General features: G+C 46.8%; 1 protein-coding gene across 1 annotated transcript in view; it reads right to left on the bottom strand.

Annotated features, from left to right (window-relative positions):
- The window catches only part of LOC122816509 (CREB binding protein), a gene marked incomplete in the record, with an annotated part of 4,149,155 nt that overhangs the window by 3,534,354 nt on the left and 595,529 nt on the right, over positions 1 to 19,272 (bottom strand). Inside the window, 1 exon segment of the mRNA XM_044089341.1 lies at positions 9,637 to 9,750. Within this exon segment, the coding sequence (XP_043945276.1) occupies positions 9,637 to 9,750 (114 nt within the window).

Raw genomic sequence — 19,272 nt, 5'->3', positions numbered from 1 at the left:
TGCTTCTCAACTGTGATAACAGAAACTGTTGGTACTTTAACATATGGAACTGGCAGTTTAATGCCCTCATGGTTAAGGTGGCCGAGGTGTATACCTTTTTTCCCCACCTTTCTACAGTTCTGGAATCTCTCTCTGAAGGTAATGGATTTTTAGCAGTGGAGGCCTTAATTTCCTTGGGGCCCTGTGAGATAGTTTCTGGGTCAGCCGCATGGCTTTTGTATAAGAATTGGTGTGAGTCAGGAACCCGGTAGTACCTGCCAGGCTTGACTGGGGCTGGAGGTAAAGAGTCTGGGTTAAGGCAGGCCTCCGAATACACATCATCTTGCATGTCTAAGACAGGAGGTATAGCCAGAGGCCTGTGCTGAGGGAGCAAGAGAAAATCCCTAAGCCTTTTCTTGGAGTCTGAGTACTCTTGGCCTTCCCAGTGGAAGTGTTCCCTCAAGGTGTATGCAAGGTTTCCCCAAATGAGTAATCCTCGGGGGGGGGGGGGAGACAGAGGGAATAGACTCCTCTGCATCAGAATCTTCAAAAGGGGAGTATGAATGTTCCTGTTCATCACAGTGCTCTGAAATAATGGAGGCCTGGTCCAAGGAGGGGGATTCTTCCTCCACTCTGGGCCTTTTGTCCAAGGGGGGGGGGGGTTGAGAACCCCTGATAAGAGTAATTAAATCCTCAGCCATTTTAAGCATCTGTTTTTTAGGCATGGGGCCTGGAGAAGGGCCCTGTGTAGCTTGTCTCTTAGAATGCAAGGCTGCTTTAGACTTAGTGAAAGCCTTGATGGAAAAAGAAGAGGAAGGCCTGAAGACACCTTGAGAGGAGGCAGACCTGTCTATATTCTGAGTTTCACCACCTAGAGTGGCTTCGGTATCTGTAGTTGGGGTGTGGGCCGAGGAGCCTGTGACCTCGGGCACAGTAGACACCGCCAATGAAGTGTCATCGGTAGGCAGGGGCTGCGTAGGCACCTCGCTGAGAACCGGACCACCTGTAGTCGGCTTTGGCGTGGTGTCGGTAGAGGCTGCGGACCTCGTGTGTCGGTCCTTATCTTTGCGTCTTTTAGTCAAAACTGGAGTCGGAGTATCCGACGACATAATGTAGTTACATTTTTTGCCAAAATAGTGCTGGGCGAACTCCGCCCGACGCTTAATGGTGCGTTTGTTGAATGTAGCACAAAAACGACAGACCGAGACGTCGTGTTCTGGGCCTAAGCAAGGAATGCAGAGGGAATGAAAATCTTTATGCGGTATTTGCTTCCCACATGAAATACAGTTATTAACTTTGTCTGACATCGGTCTGAGGCACGAAAAGTTTCCCCAACGGGGTACTTAGCTTTCAAGAAGACTTCGGTTGCAAAATTTTCATAATTTCAGGAGCTGGCCGACCAGCACTTGCGAACTGCTTCTGCTTCGGGCACCGCGCGGCAAGAACGACTGAAGAAAATGGCGTTGGCTGGTTCTTTTATACCCCTGTCGCACTGACGTCAGGGAAGAAGCGACGACAACCGACGCCGGACCTAGACTTTGGAATTCGGCCGACCGAGGACTCGGCCTGACGGCAGGAGAACCCATCTGTTATGACTGCAGCTGTATGCACGATGAACATCGAGAGTAATTATAGTTTCCAGGCTGTGGCAATGTTGAGTCCAAACACTTTTTGGGTACCATTGAAGTTTCCTCATATGCAGTCTTCATATGGAATGAGTAGGATGCAGAATGCCATGAAGCCCAAAGCTTGCAGAATTTTTCTTGCAGATAACTGGGCCTTTGTTGCTAACATTTTGAAATAGGTAGTCAGTTGCCTTTGTTTGTCTGGCATGAGATAAGCCATCTGGGCAGTTGTATTTAAGCTTGCACCCAGGAATATTATCTCTTGAGAGGGTACTAGTTTTGATTTGTTTTCGTTGACTGTGTACCCTAGGCATGTTAGAAGTCTTTTCACAAAAGCCAGATGCTGTAGAAGGATGTCCTTGTTCTCTGCTTGAATGAGACAGTCGTCCAAGTAAGGATATATTTGTATTCCTCTTAGTCTGCAGAATGCAATTACTGGTGCCAAGCACTTTGTAAAGACCCTGAGCACAGTAGATAAGCCAAAGGGCAGTGCAGAGAATTGGTAATGCATTGAGCCAGCCTTGAATTTGAGGTATCTTCTGCATATTTGTCTGACCGGGACATGCAGGTGTGCCTCTTTTAGGTCTAAAGTTACAAGCCAAGCGTTCTTGCCCAGCATGGGCAGAAGCTGCTGCAAAGTCAACATTTTGAATTTTGGTATATCCAGGAATGTGTTCAGAATCGATAGGTCCAATATTGGCCTCCAGGCTTTGTCCTTTCTGGGTACCAAGAACAGTCTTGAGTAAAATCCTTGTCCCCACTCTTGCTCTGGCACTTGTTGAATGGCCCTCATGTCCATGAGGGATGAGACTTGTTTTTGTGCCTCTGCCCATTGATTTGTTGGCAGATCTGGCAGCTGTTTGCCTATGGCAGGGTATGGAAATGGAACTTGTAGTCCTGTGACATGATATTTAGAACCCACTCATCCTGGGTTATAATGTGCTAATTTTTGAGAGAAAAAGTGCTAATTTCCCCCCTAAGGGTGCTGCCAGGAAATAAGTGCTTGGTGCAGGCAGGGGGAAGTCATTGGGCCCATTTCCTGTATGATTGTGATTTGTCTTATCCACTTTTGGAGGTAGAAGCACCAAATTGCTTTGACCTGTATGAACCTTGCGCCTGAGATCTGCCTCTAGGGCATCTGGGTCTGCCCCTTTGAGGTCTGTCTGACACAGGAAAGGACCAATTCTTTGTTGGCCAGTGTCTACTAAACCTAGGCAGCTGCACTTGTAAGAAATCTTTCACCGTTTGCATAGATTTAGCCTTGTCCTCCATTTTCTTTAACACCTCTTCTGCCTTAACACCAAAGTATCATGCTGTAAAGGTGCATCTAATAATTTACAATTATTAACTTTTTCTGACATCGGTTCTGGAGCAAGAAAAAAGTTTCCCCAATGGGGTACTTAGCTTTGTAGAAAGCTTCGGATCTGAAATTCGAACTCGAAAATCTCAGGAGTCGGCCGACCGGCACTTGCGAATGGCTTCTGCTTCGGGCACCGCACAGCAAGAAAGACTGGAGAAAATGGCGTTCGCTGCTTCTTTTATACCCCTGACGACCTGACGTCAGGGAAGGGGCAACGACAGCTGACGCAGAACCCAAGACTTTGGAATTCAGGCCGACTGAGGGCAACCTGCCTACAGGATTACCCAAATGTAATGACTCCAACAGTGAAACACAAAGAACATCTGTGGTGTTGTCCGTCTTTATCAGTAGTTTTCCTGGATGAAGTAAGTCCTTGAAGGCTGTCAGAGTATTCTGAACAGCTAGCATTTCTTTCTGGTTGATATGCAGATGCATTTTGTTTGGGCTCCATTTGCCCTGAATGCATCTCCCTGCCAGGTGGGCCCCTAAGCAAAGTCTGATGCGTCTGTAGTTAGGGTTTGGGTGGCAGGGGGTAGAGTGAATGACAGTCCCTTGTTTTGGTGAAATGTCTCTGCCCACCAAAGAAACTCCTGTTGTAGGCAGAGAATGAGAGGAATCACTGTTTCCAGGCTGTGACAATGTTGACTCCATAAACTTTTTAGGTACCACTGAAGTTTCCTCATATGCAGTCTTGCATATGGAATTAGTAGAATGCAGGATGCCATGAACCCCAAAGCCTGCAGAAATTGTCTTGCAGATAAACTGGGTTTTTGTTGCCATTTGATTGAAGTATGTTGTCAATTGTATTTGTTTGTCTGGCGTGAGGTAAGCCATCTGGGAAGTTGAATTCAAGCTTGCACCCAGGAATGTAGTTATTTGAGAGGGTACCATTTGTGATTTATTTTCGTTTATGGTGTACCCTAGGCATGCTAGAAGCCTTTTTACAAATGCCAGATGTTGCAGAAGAGTGTCCTTATCCTTTGCCTGAATGAGACACTCGCCCAGATAAGGATAAATTTGAATGCTTCTTTGTCTGCAGAATGCAATTAATGGTGCCAGGCACTTTGTAAAGACCCTGGGCGCAGTAGATAAGCCAAGGGCAGTGCAGAGAATTGGTAATGCAAAAAAAACTTGCTTTGAAGCGGACGTATCTTCTGCAAGATTCCCTTATTGGGATATGCAGGTATGCCTCTTTTAAGTCTAGAGTTACTAACCAAGCATTCTTGCCTAGCACAGGCAGTAGCTGTTGTAAAGTCAACATTTTAAATTTTGGAATGTCCAGGAATGTGTTCAGAATCATTAAGTCCAGTATTGGATGCCATGAATTCTCTTTTCTGGGTACCAGGAACAGTCTTGAATAAAATCCTTGTTCTTTTTCCTTTTCTGGTACCGGTTGAATAGCCCTCATATCCATGAGGAACATGACTTGTTTCTGGGCCTCTGCCCACTGGTTTTGTGGCAGATCTGGCCATCTGTTTGGTATTGGCAAAGTATGGAAATGAAATCTGTACCCCTGGGATACTATGTTTAACACCCATTTGTCCTGGGTTATTAACTGCCAATTTTGAGCATGAAGTGCTAGTTTTCCCCCCAAGGGGGCTGCCAAAAGATAAGTGCTTGGAGATGGTAAAGGAAAGTGATTGAGACTGCTTACTGTAGGGTTGTGCTTTGTTACCTCCAGATTTGGAGTTGGAGGCACCCCATTGCTTTGATCTGTAAGATCCCTGTGATTGATATCTGGAGCCTTTTGAGCGCCTGGGTTTGCCCTGAGGGGCTCTGTTGGACACAGGAAAGGACCAATTTTTAGTAGGTCAGTGCCTACTGAACCTAGGTGGCTGCACTTGCAAGAAATATTTTACAGTTTGCATAGATTTAGCTTTGTCTTCCATTTTCTTTAAAACCTCTTCTGCCTTATTACCAAACAGAGTATCATGCTGCAAAGGGGCATCCAGCAATTTAGCTTTAACATGATCAGGCAGATTTTGCTCCTTGAGCCAGGCATGCCTTCTCATCTCAGATCCAGTAATGGTGGCCCTACAAGAGGCCTCCAAGGAATCAAAACCACATTGCAAAGTATGCTTTCCAACCTGTTCTGCTGAATGCAATAAATCCTGTAACTCCTTATTTTCCACACAATCAGAAATTAACATCATGTTCTGTTTCAGTAAGCCCATAACATGCTCATAACATGCTGTTGATATTTAAGCATATGAAACTGGCAGTTTAAAGCCCATACTGACAAGGTTGCAGATATATAAAACTTCTTACCCCATCTATCCAGTGCCCTGGAATCTCTATCAGAAGAGGTAGGATTTTTGGCTGTAGAAGCCTTTATACCCTTGGGACCCTGATAAATAGTCTCAGGATCAGCAGCAGGATTTTTTGAAAAGAAATTTGTGGGAGTCAGGAACTCTGTAAAATCTGTCTGGCTTACTAGAAGCCAGAGGCAGGGAATCAGGAGCCATGCCTGATCCAGAGAACACATCAACAATATCTAAAACAGGAGGTATTGCCAAAGGCCAATGCTGAGGAAGGAGGAGGAAATCCCTAAGCCTCTTTTTTGATTCAGAGAAGTCCTGACTCTCCCAGTGAAAAAGTTCCCTTAAAGTATGCAAAGTCTCTCCAAAAGAGTAATCCTCAGGAGGAGATGCAGATGGGATGGCTTCATCTGCATCAGAATCCTCATAAGGTGGAATAGAAAAGTCCTGATCAGAATAGGAATCGGACAAAATGGAAACCTGATCTGAAGATTCATAATCAGTGCCTTGCCTAGGCCTCTTAGCAGGGGGGGGGGGCTTGGGAACCCCTGATCAAGATAATTAAATCCTCAGCCATTTTGATCATTTGTTTTTTAGGCATAGGGGCCTGAGCGCATGGCTCATGAGTCGGTTTTTTAGACACAGAAGTTGTTTTTGACCTTGTTTTTGTTGATGGCGTCAGTTTAATATAAAAATGATGAGGCCTGAAAACACCCTCAGAAGCCGGCGCCTGCTCAGCGACTCCGGACCCATCCAAGGTAGAGACATCTGCGGGTTAAATACTTTGCGAATCTCGTGGCATACTGGACTCCGAATGGATCTTGGTAGAGGCCTGCGACTCAAAAGTAGCGGTATCAGGGGCTGCGAAAGCGCCTCACTGAGTACCGGCAAACTGGCGACTGGCTTAGGAGAAGCTCCGTCGTTGGTTTTGGACCTAGACGGTCTGTCTGTCTTTTTCCTTGCGTTTTTTGTGAATTCCGGTAGCCGGATTGCTAACTGATGACATTTCAGGGTAGTTAAATCTTGAGCCAAAATATTTAGAAGCAAAAATATACAGACGCTTAATAGTGCGTTGGTTAAATTTAGCACAAAACCGACAGCAAGGCATGTTGTGATCGGAGCCTAGGCAAGGAATACAGTACAAATGAAAATCCTTATGGAGTATTTGCTTCCCACAAGTAATGCAATTATTAACTTTTACTGACATCGGTAAGGAGCAAGAAAAAGTTTCCCCAACAGGGTACTTAGCTTTAGTTTGAAGACTTTGGTTCTGAAACTCAAAAAAGAAAATTTCAGGAGTTATCCGACCGGCACTTGCGAACTGTTTCTGCTTCGGGCACTGCGCGGCAAGAAAGACGGATTAAAATGGCGTCGGCTACATGTTTTATAGCCCTGACGACCTGATGTCATGGAAGAGGAGATGGCAACTGACGCAGGACCCAAGACTTTGTTATTCAGGCCGACTGAGGGCAACCTGCCAGCAGATTACCCAAATGTAATGACTGCAACAGTGAAACACAAAGAACATCTTGTGAGAGTCAGGTACTCTAATACCCGTCAGGTTTCCTGGTAGCCGGAGGTAAAGTGTCTGGGGCCAGGCTAGATTCCAAGAAGGCATCATCTACAATGTCCAGTACAGGAGGGATAGCTAAAGGCCTGTGTTGAGGTAGGAGTAAGAATTCCCTAAGCCTCTTTTGGAGTCAGAGTAATCCTGGCTTTACCAGCAGAAATGCTCCCTAAGAGTATGCAAAGTTTCACCAAAAGAGAAATCTTCTGGAGGGGAAGCAGAGGGAATGGAGTCCTCTGCATCCGAATCCTCATAGGTAGATAAGGGCAAATCCTGGTCAATAGAAAAAACAGAAATTTCATAATCTTGATCAGAAGAATCAGAAGGAAAATCAGTTCTAAGTCTCTTTAAGGGACAAGGGTGGCTTCAGCTGAGTAGAGTAATAAGGTCTTCAGCCATTCTTATCATTTGTTTTTTAGGCATAGGGGCCTGACCATGCGGTCTGGGCGTCGGTTTTCTAGGCGTGGATCGAGTTTTAGGCCTGGAAGAAGAAGATGGCGTCGGTTTGATATGCAAGTCAGTAGGCCTGAATACACCCTCGGAAGCCAGTGCCTGCACAGCGGCTCCAGACCCATCCAAGGTAGAGACATCCCCAGGTTCCATAGTCAAAGAAGCATCTCGCGGCATACTGGACTCCGAATGGGTTTCAGTAGAAGCCTGCGAATCTGAAGTAGCAGGTATCAGGGGCTGCGAAAGAGCCTCACTGAGTAGCGGTGACTAGTTTAATGGAAGCGCCGTCGGCAGCTTTGGACCTATGCCATCTGTCTCCGTCTTTATCTTTACGTTTTTTCGGAATGTTGGTAGTCGGATGGCTTACCGAAGCCATTTCTGGATAATTAAACTGAATAACAAAATAGATGCGAAAATGAACCAACGATGAATAGTTTGAGTATTGAATAAGGCATAAAACCGACAACGAGGGACGTTGTGGTCTCGGCCTAAGCAAGGAATGCAGTACAAATGAAAATCTTTATGAGGTATTTGCTTTCCACAAGAAATATAATTGTTAACTTTTACTGACATTGGTTTAGAGCAAGAAAAAGGATCCCCAACGGGGTACTTAGCTTTTTTGAAGAGTTCGGATCTGAAATTCGAAAACAAAAATTTCAGGAGTCGGCCGACCAGCACTTGAGAACTGCTTCTGCTTCGGGCATCGCATGGCAAGAAAGACTAGGGTAATGGCGTCAGCTGCATGCTTTACACCCCCTGACTACCTGACGTCATGGAAGATGAGACAGCAACCAACGCAGGACCTAAGACTTTGATAATCAGGCCAACTGAAGGCTACCTGCAAGCAGATAACCCAAATGTAATGACTGCAACAGTGAAACACGATGAACATCTGCACTTGGAGTGCCTGGTCACCTGAGAGGTGGTAGAAAGCACAGTAGAGAGTTGTGACTTAGCAAGAGAGTCTGGCACATGGCGATTCAATCTGGGAACAATAAGTAAGTGATTCATCAGAGGAAGAGAGTTCTTCCTCTGAACCCTCTAAGGCCTGCACAGGTGTAGGGGTTGGTTGTGGCACCTGAGACTGGAAGGCCTGGAAAGTTCTGAAAAGATTTTGGGAAAAGGCGTCCCATCCAGGAGCTGGTTGTGCTTCTCTATGCTTTAATTTTGGTTTCTTCTTTAGAGGAGTAGAACGATGCGTTGGTTTAGAAGCCGATGCCCGGGAAGATGGAAAGGCGGTACTAGGCCCCTTTGAGGCCACAAGCTGTGGTTCCCCCTCGCCATCAGGAGCTGATGGTTGATCAACCTCAGTGGATGCACTCTGCGTTTTCACCAAACTGGCTTCCACAATGGTTCCCAGTTCTAGCTGTTGAAACGGACATCCAATGTGACCCTAGGCTAGCATCTGCCTTGAGAGTCTCACTGGACTCCTGAGGTGCCCAGCATGGGCATCAGGCCTAACTTTCTTAGCCTTCTTCAGAGTCAGTTTGTCGGAGGCACCTACCTCACCCCTTCACGTCTAACGCTAGACGCCGGAGTCTCTGGTTTTCTAAGTAAAGTTTTAAGGTAGCCAGATGGCTGCATAGCGTCTCTGGTACAAAAGATGTGCAGGTGTCACAAGATGTATGGTCGTGGCCTAAACAGAATAAGCACTTATCATGCATGGCCTTATGTGGAATTTGTCTTCTACAACCACACTTTCCGAAAGGTAACAAAAAAACCCAAAGAGTGCTTATCTATATCGGACGGCTGAAACAAACAAGCGAATTTGATTTGTGGGGCTGACGATCAGAGGTCCATAAATCACTGCGGCAGAAAAGTTTGAAGTGGGTATGTGCAGATGCCACTTTTACAGCCGGCATCAGTTTATGCCTCTGACGTGCAACATTGCACGTACCCCTGTTCCTAAGACTTTGGTATACTGGCCAGATGTCCGGTGCTGCAGGCAGCAACCTCCCTACAGTTATGAATACTGCAACATGAGAATAGAAGGACATCTGACTGACATGCCATACATCGCACAGTCCAGGTCATGATCACTAGTAACTAATAATATACATATGTTCAGTCCCAAAGCAGTAATTATCCTCTGCATGTCCCATTATCAAACTGAGAGGTGCAAGTAAAGCAAAAAAGTGGAATACACAATGTGCATAAAAACTGTTCAGAAAATTATGCTACTCGATAGAATGCCAGCCAATGCTATCAAAAACCTACTTAGTGACTTTATGTATACAGCATTCTGAACCGGAGGCCAATCAAAGCAATGCATCTTTGTTATGACTTATATACACTACCCTATTGATTACTTGGTTGATTTAAAAAGACCCCTCTAACAACCATTGCTCTTATTTTTTTTTATCTAAACAAGAAAATAAAAAACAATGGATCACTTACACTGTTGAATTCTTTTATCATTAGCATGTTTTAATGGGAGACATACAGGACAATCATTCCGTGTGCAGTTCTTCCAATGGGAGATGATTTGCCGGGAAGAAGCACAGTGAGCAACTGTAAACAAAACAGGATAATAGTACATATACAATGTTACAATCCTGGGTTATCAGACTTTTATCAAACTACTCCACATCAAAAAGACATTATTCTCTATGCAACAAGGTATCAAAGTCAAAGAATTGAAAAACATGACCATATTACAGTTTTAGCACTTTAAAAATGATGAAACTGATATGATCAAAAATATAGAGAAGGTCTGAATACAGTAGTGGGAAACAAAACAGACTTTACACATTCTCCAAAGTACAATAACTAGGCTAGAGAGGAAAGAATTAGAAGTTATGTACTCACCATAACGTTCCATCTGAGTAGGTGACTTCATTCGGATGCAACCTGTGGGTATCGGATCCGAGCCGGCAATTCAAAAGCTTAGGCTCCGAGCTCCTAGCTCCTCCCTCTTACCCATAACCCCTTGCCAAGCCCTGACTGACCTCAGATTGAGTTTGCCTCAAAGTACTGACCACAGTATACTAAAAAAGCATAAATACTCGCTCTCTAAAGGTCAGGGGGATGGAGGGGGTGATGGTTGCATCCGAATGAAGTCACCTACTCAGATGGAACGTTATGGTGAGTACATAACTTCTAAATCTGAAGTAGGCAGACTTCATTCGTCTGCAACCTGTGGGACAGAGTCCCTAGCTACCTGAATCTTGGGCGGCCGTCATGGAAGGATGTTCCGGAGCACCGCTGAGCCAAAGGATGCTCTTCCTCTAGAAACAACATCCACCTTGTAATGAGAAATAAAAGTATGAGGCGAGGCCCAAGTAGCTGCCAAGCAGATATCATCCAAGGAAACACGGGACTTAAAGGCGGCTGAGAAACTGCCCTAGTAGAATGAGCCGTAACCCTCTGAGGAGCAGGTCTGCCTGAAGTGTCATATGCCTGCAGAATGCAATTAGCAATCCATTTAGACAGAGTGACTTTAGATACTGCTTTACCCAGAGCAAATTTAGCAAAGGAGACGAACAGCTGATCTGATTTCCTGTGGTCAGCTGTCCTGTTAATATAAAACCGTAATTGTCTATGAACATCCAAGGAATGCAATTTGTATTCTCCTTTGTTTGAATACTTGGGAAAAAATACAGGCAAATTGATTGACTGGTTAATATTGGATTCAGAAGAGACTTTCGGAAGAAAAGATGGATTGGTCCTGAGGCACACCCTATCAGGGAAGAAAGAAAGGTAAGGCGGTTTGACACATAGAGCCTGAATCTCAGACACCCTTCTGGCTGAAGTGATAGCTACCAGAAAGGCAGTCTTCCAGGAAAGGTATTTTAAATCAGCAGAAGCTGCAGGCTCGAAAGGAGGAGCAGTAAGGACCTGCAGGACTAAAGACAAGTCCCAAGGCGGTACAACCTCCTTGACTGGAGGCCTTAACAGAAAAACTCCTTTGAGAAAAGTTTTGCATAATTTCGCTGTCATAAGGGGAGCTGTGTCATGACCAATGTGATAATGCGAGATAGCTGCTAATTGTACCTTAACCGTGGAAGAGCTAGCCCCTTGATGAAAGAGGTCTGTTAGAAAATCCAGCACCGCAGATATAGGTGCTGAAAAAGGATCCACAGTTCTTTGTCCTGCCCATATAGAGAACCTCTTCCATTTGCTCCGATAAACCTGTCTGGTGGAAGGTTTATGAGCAGCCACCAATATGGCCTTGACGGTGAAGAGATACCGGGAGTCCTAATTAAGGTTGGAATTGGAGCAGCCAAGCTGTCAACTTCAGGGTCCGCAGATTGGGAACTGGCATTCCCAGAGGGTGAGAGATGAGATCCGAAATTGGATCCAGAATCCATGGTGGATTGATTTTGTGAGACCATACAAAGGGGAACCAAGGTTGTCGAGGCCAGAATGGGGCAATGAGAATCATTCTGCTCCCCAAACTGTTGGCTTTCTGCAGAAGCCTCTGCATCAGAGGAAGTGGAGGGTAGGCATAAAGGAGACCGGGAGGCCAAGCATGCACCAGAGCATCCCTCGGGAACTCCCCCGGTGGGGGAAGCAGAGCGAAGAAATTGTCGCATTTGGCGTTTGAGGGAGAAGCAAAAAGATCGCAACAGGGTTGCCCCCAAACGGCAAAAATCTTCTTCGCTACTTGAAGATTGAGGGACCACTCGTGAGGAGACAGGATGGTGCGACTGAGCTTGTCCGCAAGGATGTTGGACTTTCCCGGAATGTGCGTTGCTACCAGAAAGCGTTTGGTGGAAATTGCCCATTCCCAGACTCTCATGGCCTCTCGACAAAGGGGGTAAGATCTGGTTCCTCCCTGCTTGTTGATATACCAGACTACTGACATGTTGTCTGTCTGAATCGCAATAGTCCCTGAAGGAAGAACGTGGTGAAGTGCTTGCAACGCTAGGAGCACCGCCCTCATTTCCAGGACATTTATATGCAATGACGTCTCTGTGGGATTCCACGTGCCTTGGACAATCTTTCCTGCAGAATGCCCCCCCCACCCGAGGCAAGAAGCGTCCGTGGTCACTGTGGCTCGGGGAAATGCAGCGCAAAAAGGTCTCCCTGCCAGGGGCTCCGGAGAAAGAAGCCACCACAGAAGGGAGTCCCTGCACGCTCTGCTGACCGCAATCGGAGCGTTTAGAGACGAACAAAGAGGAGACCACTGAACTTGAAGGGTCCATTGAAGAACCCGCATTCGTAAATGGGCATGAATTAGAAGCGGGATAGCTGCCGCCATAGAACCTAGGGCCCTCAGGACCGAAGCTGCAGTTGGAGATGGTTGCAGGATCGCTGACACATGACACCTCAGGCTGGCGATACGGTCTGTGGTGAGGAAGGCTCGCATTGATCTGGTGTCTAGTCTTCCTCCTATGAAATCTATAATTTGAGTTGGATTCAGAAAAGATTTCTCCCAGTTGATCGTGATGCCCAGCCGTGGTGCTAGTTGAAGAAAGTAATCCCTGGCTGAGCACAGGAGATGCCTTGATGATGCCGTCAGGAGCCAGTCGTCCAGGTACGGAAAGACCTGTAATCCCTGGAGCCTCAGGTGGGCCGCTACCACCGCTAGCACCTTGGTAAACACCCTGGGGGCTGAGGTGAGACCAAAGGGGAGGACCCTGAACTGATAATGACTGGCTCCCAGCCGGAAGCGAAGAAACCTCCTGGATCGTCTGTCCATCCGAATGTGGTAGTACGCATCCTTGAGGTCTATGGAACACATCCAGTCGTTCTCCCTCAAAAGGGGGAGTATAGATTGTAGGGTGACCATCCGGAACTTTTGCTTGGTTACTGACAGGTTCAACTGGGAAAGGTCTAAGATTGGTCTTAAGTCCCCCGTCTTCTTTGGCACCAAAAAGAACCTGGAGTAAAACCCTAATCCGGCTTGATCTGGGGGGACGCTCTGGATGGCTCTTTTTTCTAGCAGCTGCTCGATTTCGATAGCTGCCGCCTCCCTTTGGTCGGGTGGAACATCTGGGAGGCTGCGAGATTTGGGAATCTTGAATAGGGGTATTGAATATCCTCTGGATATAAGTCGAAGCACCCAACTGTCTGTTGTTATGGACTCCCAAGAAGTCAGGTGCATCGAAAACCGCCCCCCGACTGCCTCCAGAGACGGACAGCCGGGCAACCCTTCAGGGCTGCTGCGTGGGTCTCTCAGAGAAGGGTTCTCTGGACCCAAAATTGCCAGGAGCCCCTGCCTCTGGCACGACGACCTCCCCGTCCTCCTCTGCCACGGAAGGACTGGTTATCCGGAGCAGGTTGGGACTGCTGCGACTTCCGGAACCACATCTTCTTTTGTCCCTTTTGGTTCTTAGAGAAGGACCTCTGGGGAGCTGAGAAGCGGACTCCGACGGCAGACAGCGTCTTCCCGTCCTTTTCGCTCTGGACTAATGTCTCGCGAACAGTCTTGCCAAACAGGGCAGAACCATCGAAAGGGGCATTCGCGAAGGTCGCCTTGAAGGGCTCTGCAAAGTCACAATGGCGGAGCCAGGCCTGTCGCCTCAAGACAAGGCCTGCTCCGCTGGCTCTAGCGGCTCCCTCAGTAGCATGAGACAGCAGCCGCATAGATGTATTGGATACTGATCTGAGAGTGGCCATTCGGGTGGAGTAAACCTGTTTATCCTCACTCGAGATGGACTCCGGGGGAGATGCAGCGTATTCTTTAATCAGATCCCGCTGCATCCTGATGACATGTGCCATGTAGTTCAGCGCTCTCAAGGAGAAGGTCGCTGAACTAAAAACTCGCTTCCCAATGCGATCCATCGAACGGGACTCCTTGCCCGGAGGATGGACGGAGGGACTCTCCTGGGCCAATTCCCTTTTCGTGGCTGCAGCCATCATCATGGCATCTACTGGGGGACCTTTACTCCAGTGGGTGCGGTCTGATGGAGGAGAAAGAATGCGGTCTGGGCGCTTAGGGATTGGCTCAATGGTGTCCGGATCCTTCCACGCCCTGATGGATATAAGATCCACCAGGGGGTCAGCAGGAGGGGACACCCAAGAGGTAGAAGGGCCCACCTCGAATGCCTCCAAGAACACAGACTCGTCCGAAGAAGCCTTGGGGGCAGACCACCCCCCCCGATCCTTAACATCTCCATGATGTCTCCAAATGAGACGTCCTCAGGGGGTGACCTAGGGGAGCCTTCCCCTTCATCCAAGTCCGTGTCTTCAGTGACGGACTCAGGGGAGTCCATGTGCCTCCTCTTGCACTTGCGCTTCCGAGGTACTTCATCGGGGGGGCTGTCCGAGGAGTACTCTTCAGCTGATGGATGTTCCAAGGGAACCACTTGGGACATCGAGGCGGGCTGTCCCTGGGACCGGCTGGTGGGGGCCTGGCCCAACTGCAAAGGAGTGCGGGATGGAGCCGTGGCAGGGACCGGGGGTCCGGATGTACTCGACAGTGCCCTTTCCATAACGCTGAAAGCCGAGGGGGAGCCAGCTTCTCTAAGCCCCGAGAGCCGACCCCCACTCGGATCCAACGCACGGATCGGAGTCGGAGCCGAAACCGTCGGATCCGAGAGACCAGTGTGCTCCGACCTGAACGGAGCCGAAGACACACCTGCTCCCTCGGATCCGAGGCTCGGCCCTCGGCTCCGAGAGGTCGGGTCCGAAGTACCCGAAGCACTCAAGGGATGGGACGGATCCGAGGTGCTCCGACCTATCGGATCCGAACCACCCCCGGATCCAAATCTGCACGGCGCCGATAGCTCCGAACCCGTGGTATGGGTCGGAGAAGGAGCTAATGGGGCGAAAAAAGGGGTCGAAGCCCCTCCCGGATGGGGGGGGGGCTAGGAGCACTCCCATTTGCATTTGGGCCTGGATGAATTTCCTCATCATCCGGTCCATATCAGCTTCGCTCATCGAAAAAGTTGATCTAGAGGAGGCCACCGAAGCGGACCTAGAGAACCGCCTCGGGGACCTCCTGGAAGGGCTAGCCTCCTCCTCCTCGGGTCCAGGAGAGAACCGAGGGGAGTGGAGCCGAGGAGGAGGAAGACTAGAAGGCACAGGGGAGGCCCGCTTAGATGGAGGAGCCGAACTAGAAGTCTCGGCTCTCCTCTTGTGGTGCTTCTCCCTGTGCCTCTCCTTCTGTCTTTCCCTCGAAGAATCCTTCCCCTCCGGCAAATTTAAGGGAGGTTGAGTCCCAGCCGGAGGGGGAGAACTCACAGCAACTGGTTGCTGAATGGAAGGGACAGAGGCCGAAGCAGTATCTGGGGGTAAAAGACCTGCCAGCACCAACTTCGACCTCCGTTCCCTTAAAGCCCGGGGGTTGAACCCTGCACAAATGGTACAACCAGAAGACAGGTGTTCAAACCCCAAGCAGTGTGACCATCTGCTGGGGACAGCTTATGGCCACACTCGGTACATTTTGAGAAAACAGCCTTAGGGGCTTCAGACATCACAAACCTAAGGCCTAAAAACACACACACACAAACAAACTACGAAAAACCCGAGAAAATTAAACTAAAGAGGGAGGAAAGCCTTAACCACACACAACACTAACTATATTAATAAGAAAAACAGAAAATTTGAAAACTTTTTCAGTCAAAAATTCAACTCTTATCTTAACCAACGCCAGGAGCTCAACAATTCCGTTGCTTCTTGAAAAGCGGCAAACGAAATCTGGAGGTCAGTCAGGGCTTGGCAAGGGGTTATGGGTAAGAGGGAGGAGCTAGGAGCTCGGAGCCTAAGCTTTTGAATTGCCGGCTCGGATCCGAGATCGGATCCGATACCCACAGGTTGCAGACGAATGAAGTCTGCCTACTTCAGATATCATATTTCACAGGAGCATATCCATTTAATTGAAAGCTTCAGCACACATCCAATCACTACTTCATATCATGCAACGATAAAAACTAAGACAAGAATGCAGGGTAATGAAGTAAAAATTAAACACTGGCACCTCCCTACTAATATGCTAGAAAAGAGACAGATATTAAAGGAATGGGTAATGGAAATGATATGAGAGCTATTAGGAAAGAGAAAATCTTAAGTAGGAGCAAATAGCAAGTGGGACAAAATACAAATGGAGTTTGACGAGGTTACAAGACAGATATGGGGGAAAGAAATGGTACTGTAATTAAGAAAGGTTAACTTTATTTGCAGATTACATTATTTTACACTTGACAGATCCAGAAAATATAATTTCAGTGTTATGAAGCAGTTTGAGACGGTTTCCAGACTTTTTTGGGATATCAAATTAATGAAGGTAAAAAAAAATAAAAGCTATATCAGTAATCTATATACTCACACATGGACTGGTTCAGCAATACCTATACTTATTGGGGCATAAGATGAAGTATTTAGGTATACGGTTAGAGAGTTCTGTTATGGCAGCTAAGGATACAGGAAGAAGAGATCAATAAAAAGGTTACGTATTCACCATAACATTCCAACTGTGTTGATCATTTCCATTCTTTCTCAACTGATGGGCTCAGATCAGACACTTGGATCCAACTCGGCTGCTTTTACCAGATCATCGGATCCTAGAACTCTTGAGCTCCTCCCTTTACCCACGATGTCCCACCAACCTAACAAACATTAGATCGAGTTTGTTGCCCCTAGACATAAAGGGACAACCAATTAAACACATTAACAAAGGTAGACAGGTGAAAAGGGGAAGCTGAAGCTCAAACAAGGAACAGAGGTTCCTTTACAACTCTTGGATCTTTCCAGAAGCAAAAGAAAAGGCAAGTGAATGGGAAGTTGAGCAAGAATAAAAATGGAAAACACAGATGGAACGTTATGGTGAGTACATTACTTTTTATCTGATGTTGTCCTTTTCATTCATTAATTCCTCAACTGATGGGACAGAGTCCCCAGCTACTGTAACCTTGGTAAGTTCTCATGGAAGGATATTACGGAGTACTACAGAGCCAAAGGCTGCTCTATTCCCAGAGATCAAATCTAATTTGTAATGAGCGATAAAGGTGTGAGAATTAGTTCAAGTTGCAGCTTCACAAATATTATCTACTGAAGCTCTTGACCAAAAGGCTGAAGGAACTGCCACAGATCATGTGGAATGAGCTACTGGAGACTTAGGCAAGGGCAATCCCAGTTTACCACAGACAAAGGTGAGACAATCGGTCATCCATTTGGTCACTGTAACTTTGGATACAGGTTTGTCCAATCTGTTAGGAGAAAAGGAAACAAATAACTGGTCATAGTTCCTGAAGTCTTTGATTATAAGAAGGTAAAAATGAAACTGTCTATGCACAGCCAAAAGGTGAAGCATATACTGAAAGAAAATTGGGAGATTAATGACCTGGTTAATGTTGGACTCAGCAGCTACCTTGGGCAAAAAAAGATAGATTTGTTCACAAGGGCACCCTGTCTTTGTGAAAAACATGATAGGGAGGGTTATAAGATAAAGCCTGGAGTTCGGACACTCATCTAGCTGATGTGATAGCGACCAAGAAAGTGGTATTCCAAGACAAAAAATGTTAAGGTCTGCTTTGGCTGAAGGTTTAAACGGAGATTGCATTAAGACCTGAAGTATGATAGTTAAATCTCAAGGAGAACAATATTTTAATGCTGGTCTATATAAAAAGGCTCCCTTGAGAATGGCCCTTCATAGTTTAGAACAGGCTATGTAGAGTTATTTTCTCCCACGGGAATATTAGAAATGGCAGCCAACTGGACTTAAAAGTTGAGAAGCTAGCCCCTTCACTGAAAATTGAAGCTAAAAATTCAAGAACAGATAGCTCAGGTGCTAAGAAAGGGTGCAGATCTTTACCAGGGCACAGAAAACAAATAATTTCCATTTACCTTTGTAAAACTTTCTACTGGAAGCCTTTTGAGAAGATAAGATATGATGGACTAGGGAGGAGGGCCTGGATTGACCATCAATCAATGGAACTGGAGAAACTATGTGGTTAGTTTGAGGCCTGTTGAATCTGGAAGTCTTCTACCCATCAGGTAAGACAGGAGGTCTGGAGCTGGATCCAGAACCCAAGGTGGAGGCCAAAGATTAGGCCAGAGGAAGGGGAACCAAATCTGATGAGGCCGGAAGGATGCAATGAGGATTAACTGCACTCCTCAACCAAACTGCTTTCTGAAGAAATTTGGGAATTACGGATAACGGTGGGTAAGCATAAAGAAGACTGGAGAACCAATCGTGGACTAGGGCATCTTTTGGTGAAACCCACCCCCCCTGTAACAGGGATCAGGGCAAAGAAGCTGCGTCACTTGCTGAGGGGTGAAGCGAACAGGTCACAGCATGGTTGGCACCATCAATGGAAAATTCTCTCTGCCACTTTAACACAGAGATCACGCGTGATGTGTTCGAATGGACCTGCTTAGTTTGTTGCATTTACAATGGATTTCCATGGAATGCGTGTTGCCTTTAGAAAGCAACTGGAAGAGACTGCTCACTGTCGCACTATCGGAGACTCTCGAAAAAGAAGGTAAGATCTGCTTTCCTCCCCCTGTTTGTTGATGTATCATACTACTATCATACTGTCCATCTGTATGGCAACTGTCCGAGATGGAAGAAACACTTGATAAGCCTGCAACACTAGGCCTGCTCTCATAGCCAGGATATCGATATGCATCCTGGTCTCTTTGGGAAACCACATATCTTGAACTTTCCTTCCCAAGTAGTGCCCTCCACATACACCAACTGGAAGGTGTACATGGTCACCTTGGCCTTGGGTAGGGGAAGAACAAATGGACTGCCTTTGTAGAGCGGATTTGAAATAAATCCACCAAAGACATCTTCTGTATGCTTGTGAGATCTTGACTGGAGTGGATAATGGAAGTTGAAGAATGAACCACTGAGTCGAGAGTGTCCACCGAAGTATTCTAATATAGAACCTAGCCAAAGGAGCTGCCATGGGTCCAAGGGATTGAAATATTGACCAGGATGGAACATAACAACTTTGGAACACTTTCTTTACTTGAGGCCTCGCTGTATTTCTTCCACTAGAGGGAAAAGAAGCGGGAAGAAAGGCTATCTGACTGACTGTGTTCAGACGAGCACCTACGAACTCCAGACACCACAGAGAGAGTCAAGACTTGTTGTAATCGACTATGATTCCCAGATGAAAACACAGCTGGAGCAAGTAGTCC

The sequence above is a fragment of the Protopterus annectens genome, chromosome 12.part0 (assembly GCF_019279795.1).
Source record: "Protopterus annectens isolate FY-2018-M chromosome 12.part0, PAN1.0, whole genome shotgun sequence".
In the NCBI taxonomy this organism is placed as follows: domain Eukaryota; kingdom Metazoa; phylum Chordata; order Ceratodontiformes; family Protopteridae; genus Protopterus; species Protopterus annectens.
This window is presented reverse-complemented; position numbering and strand designations above follow the sequence as displayed.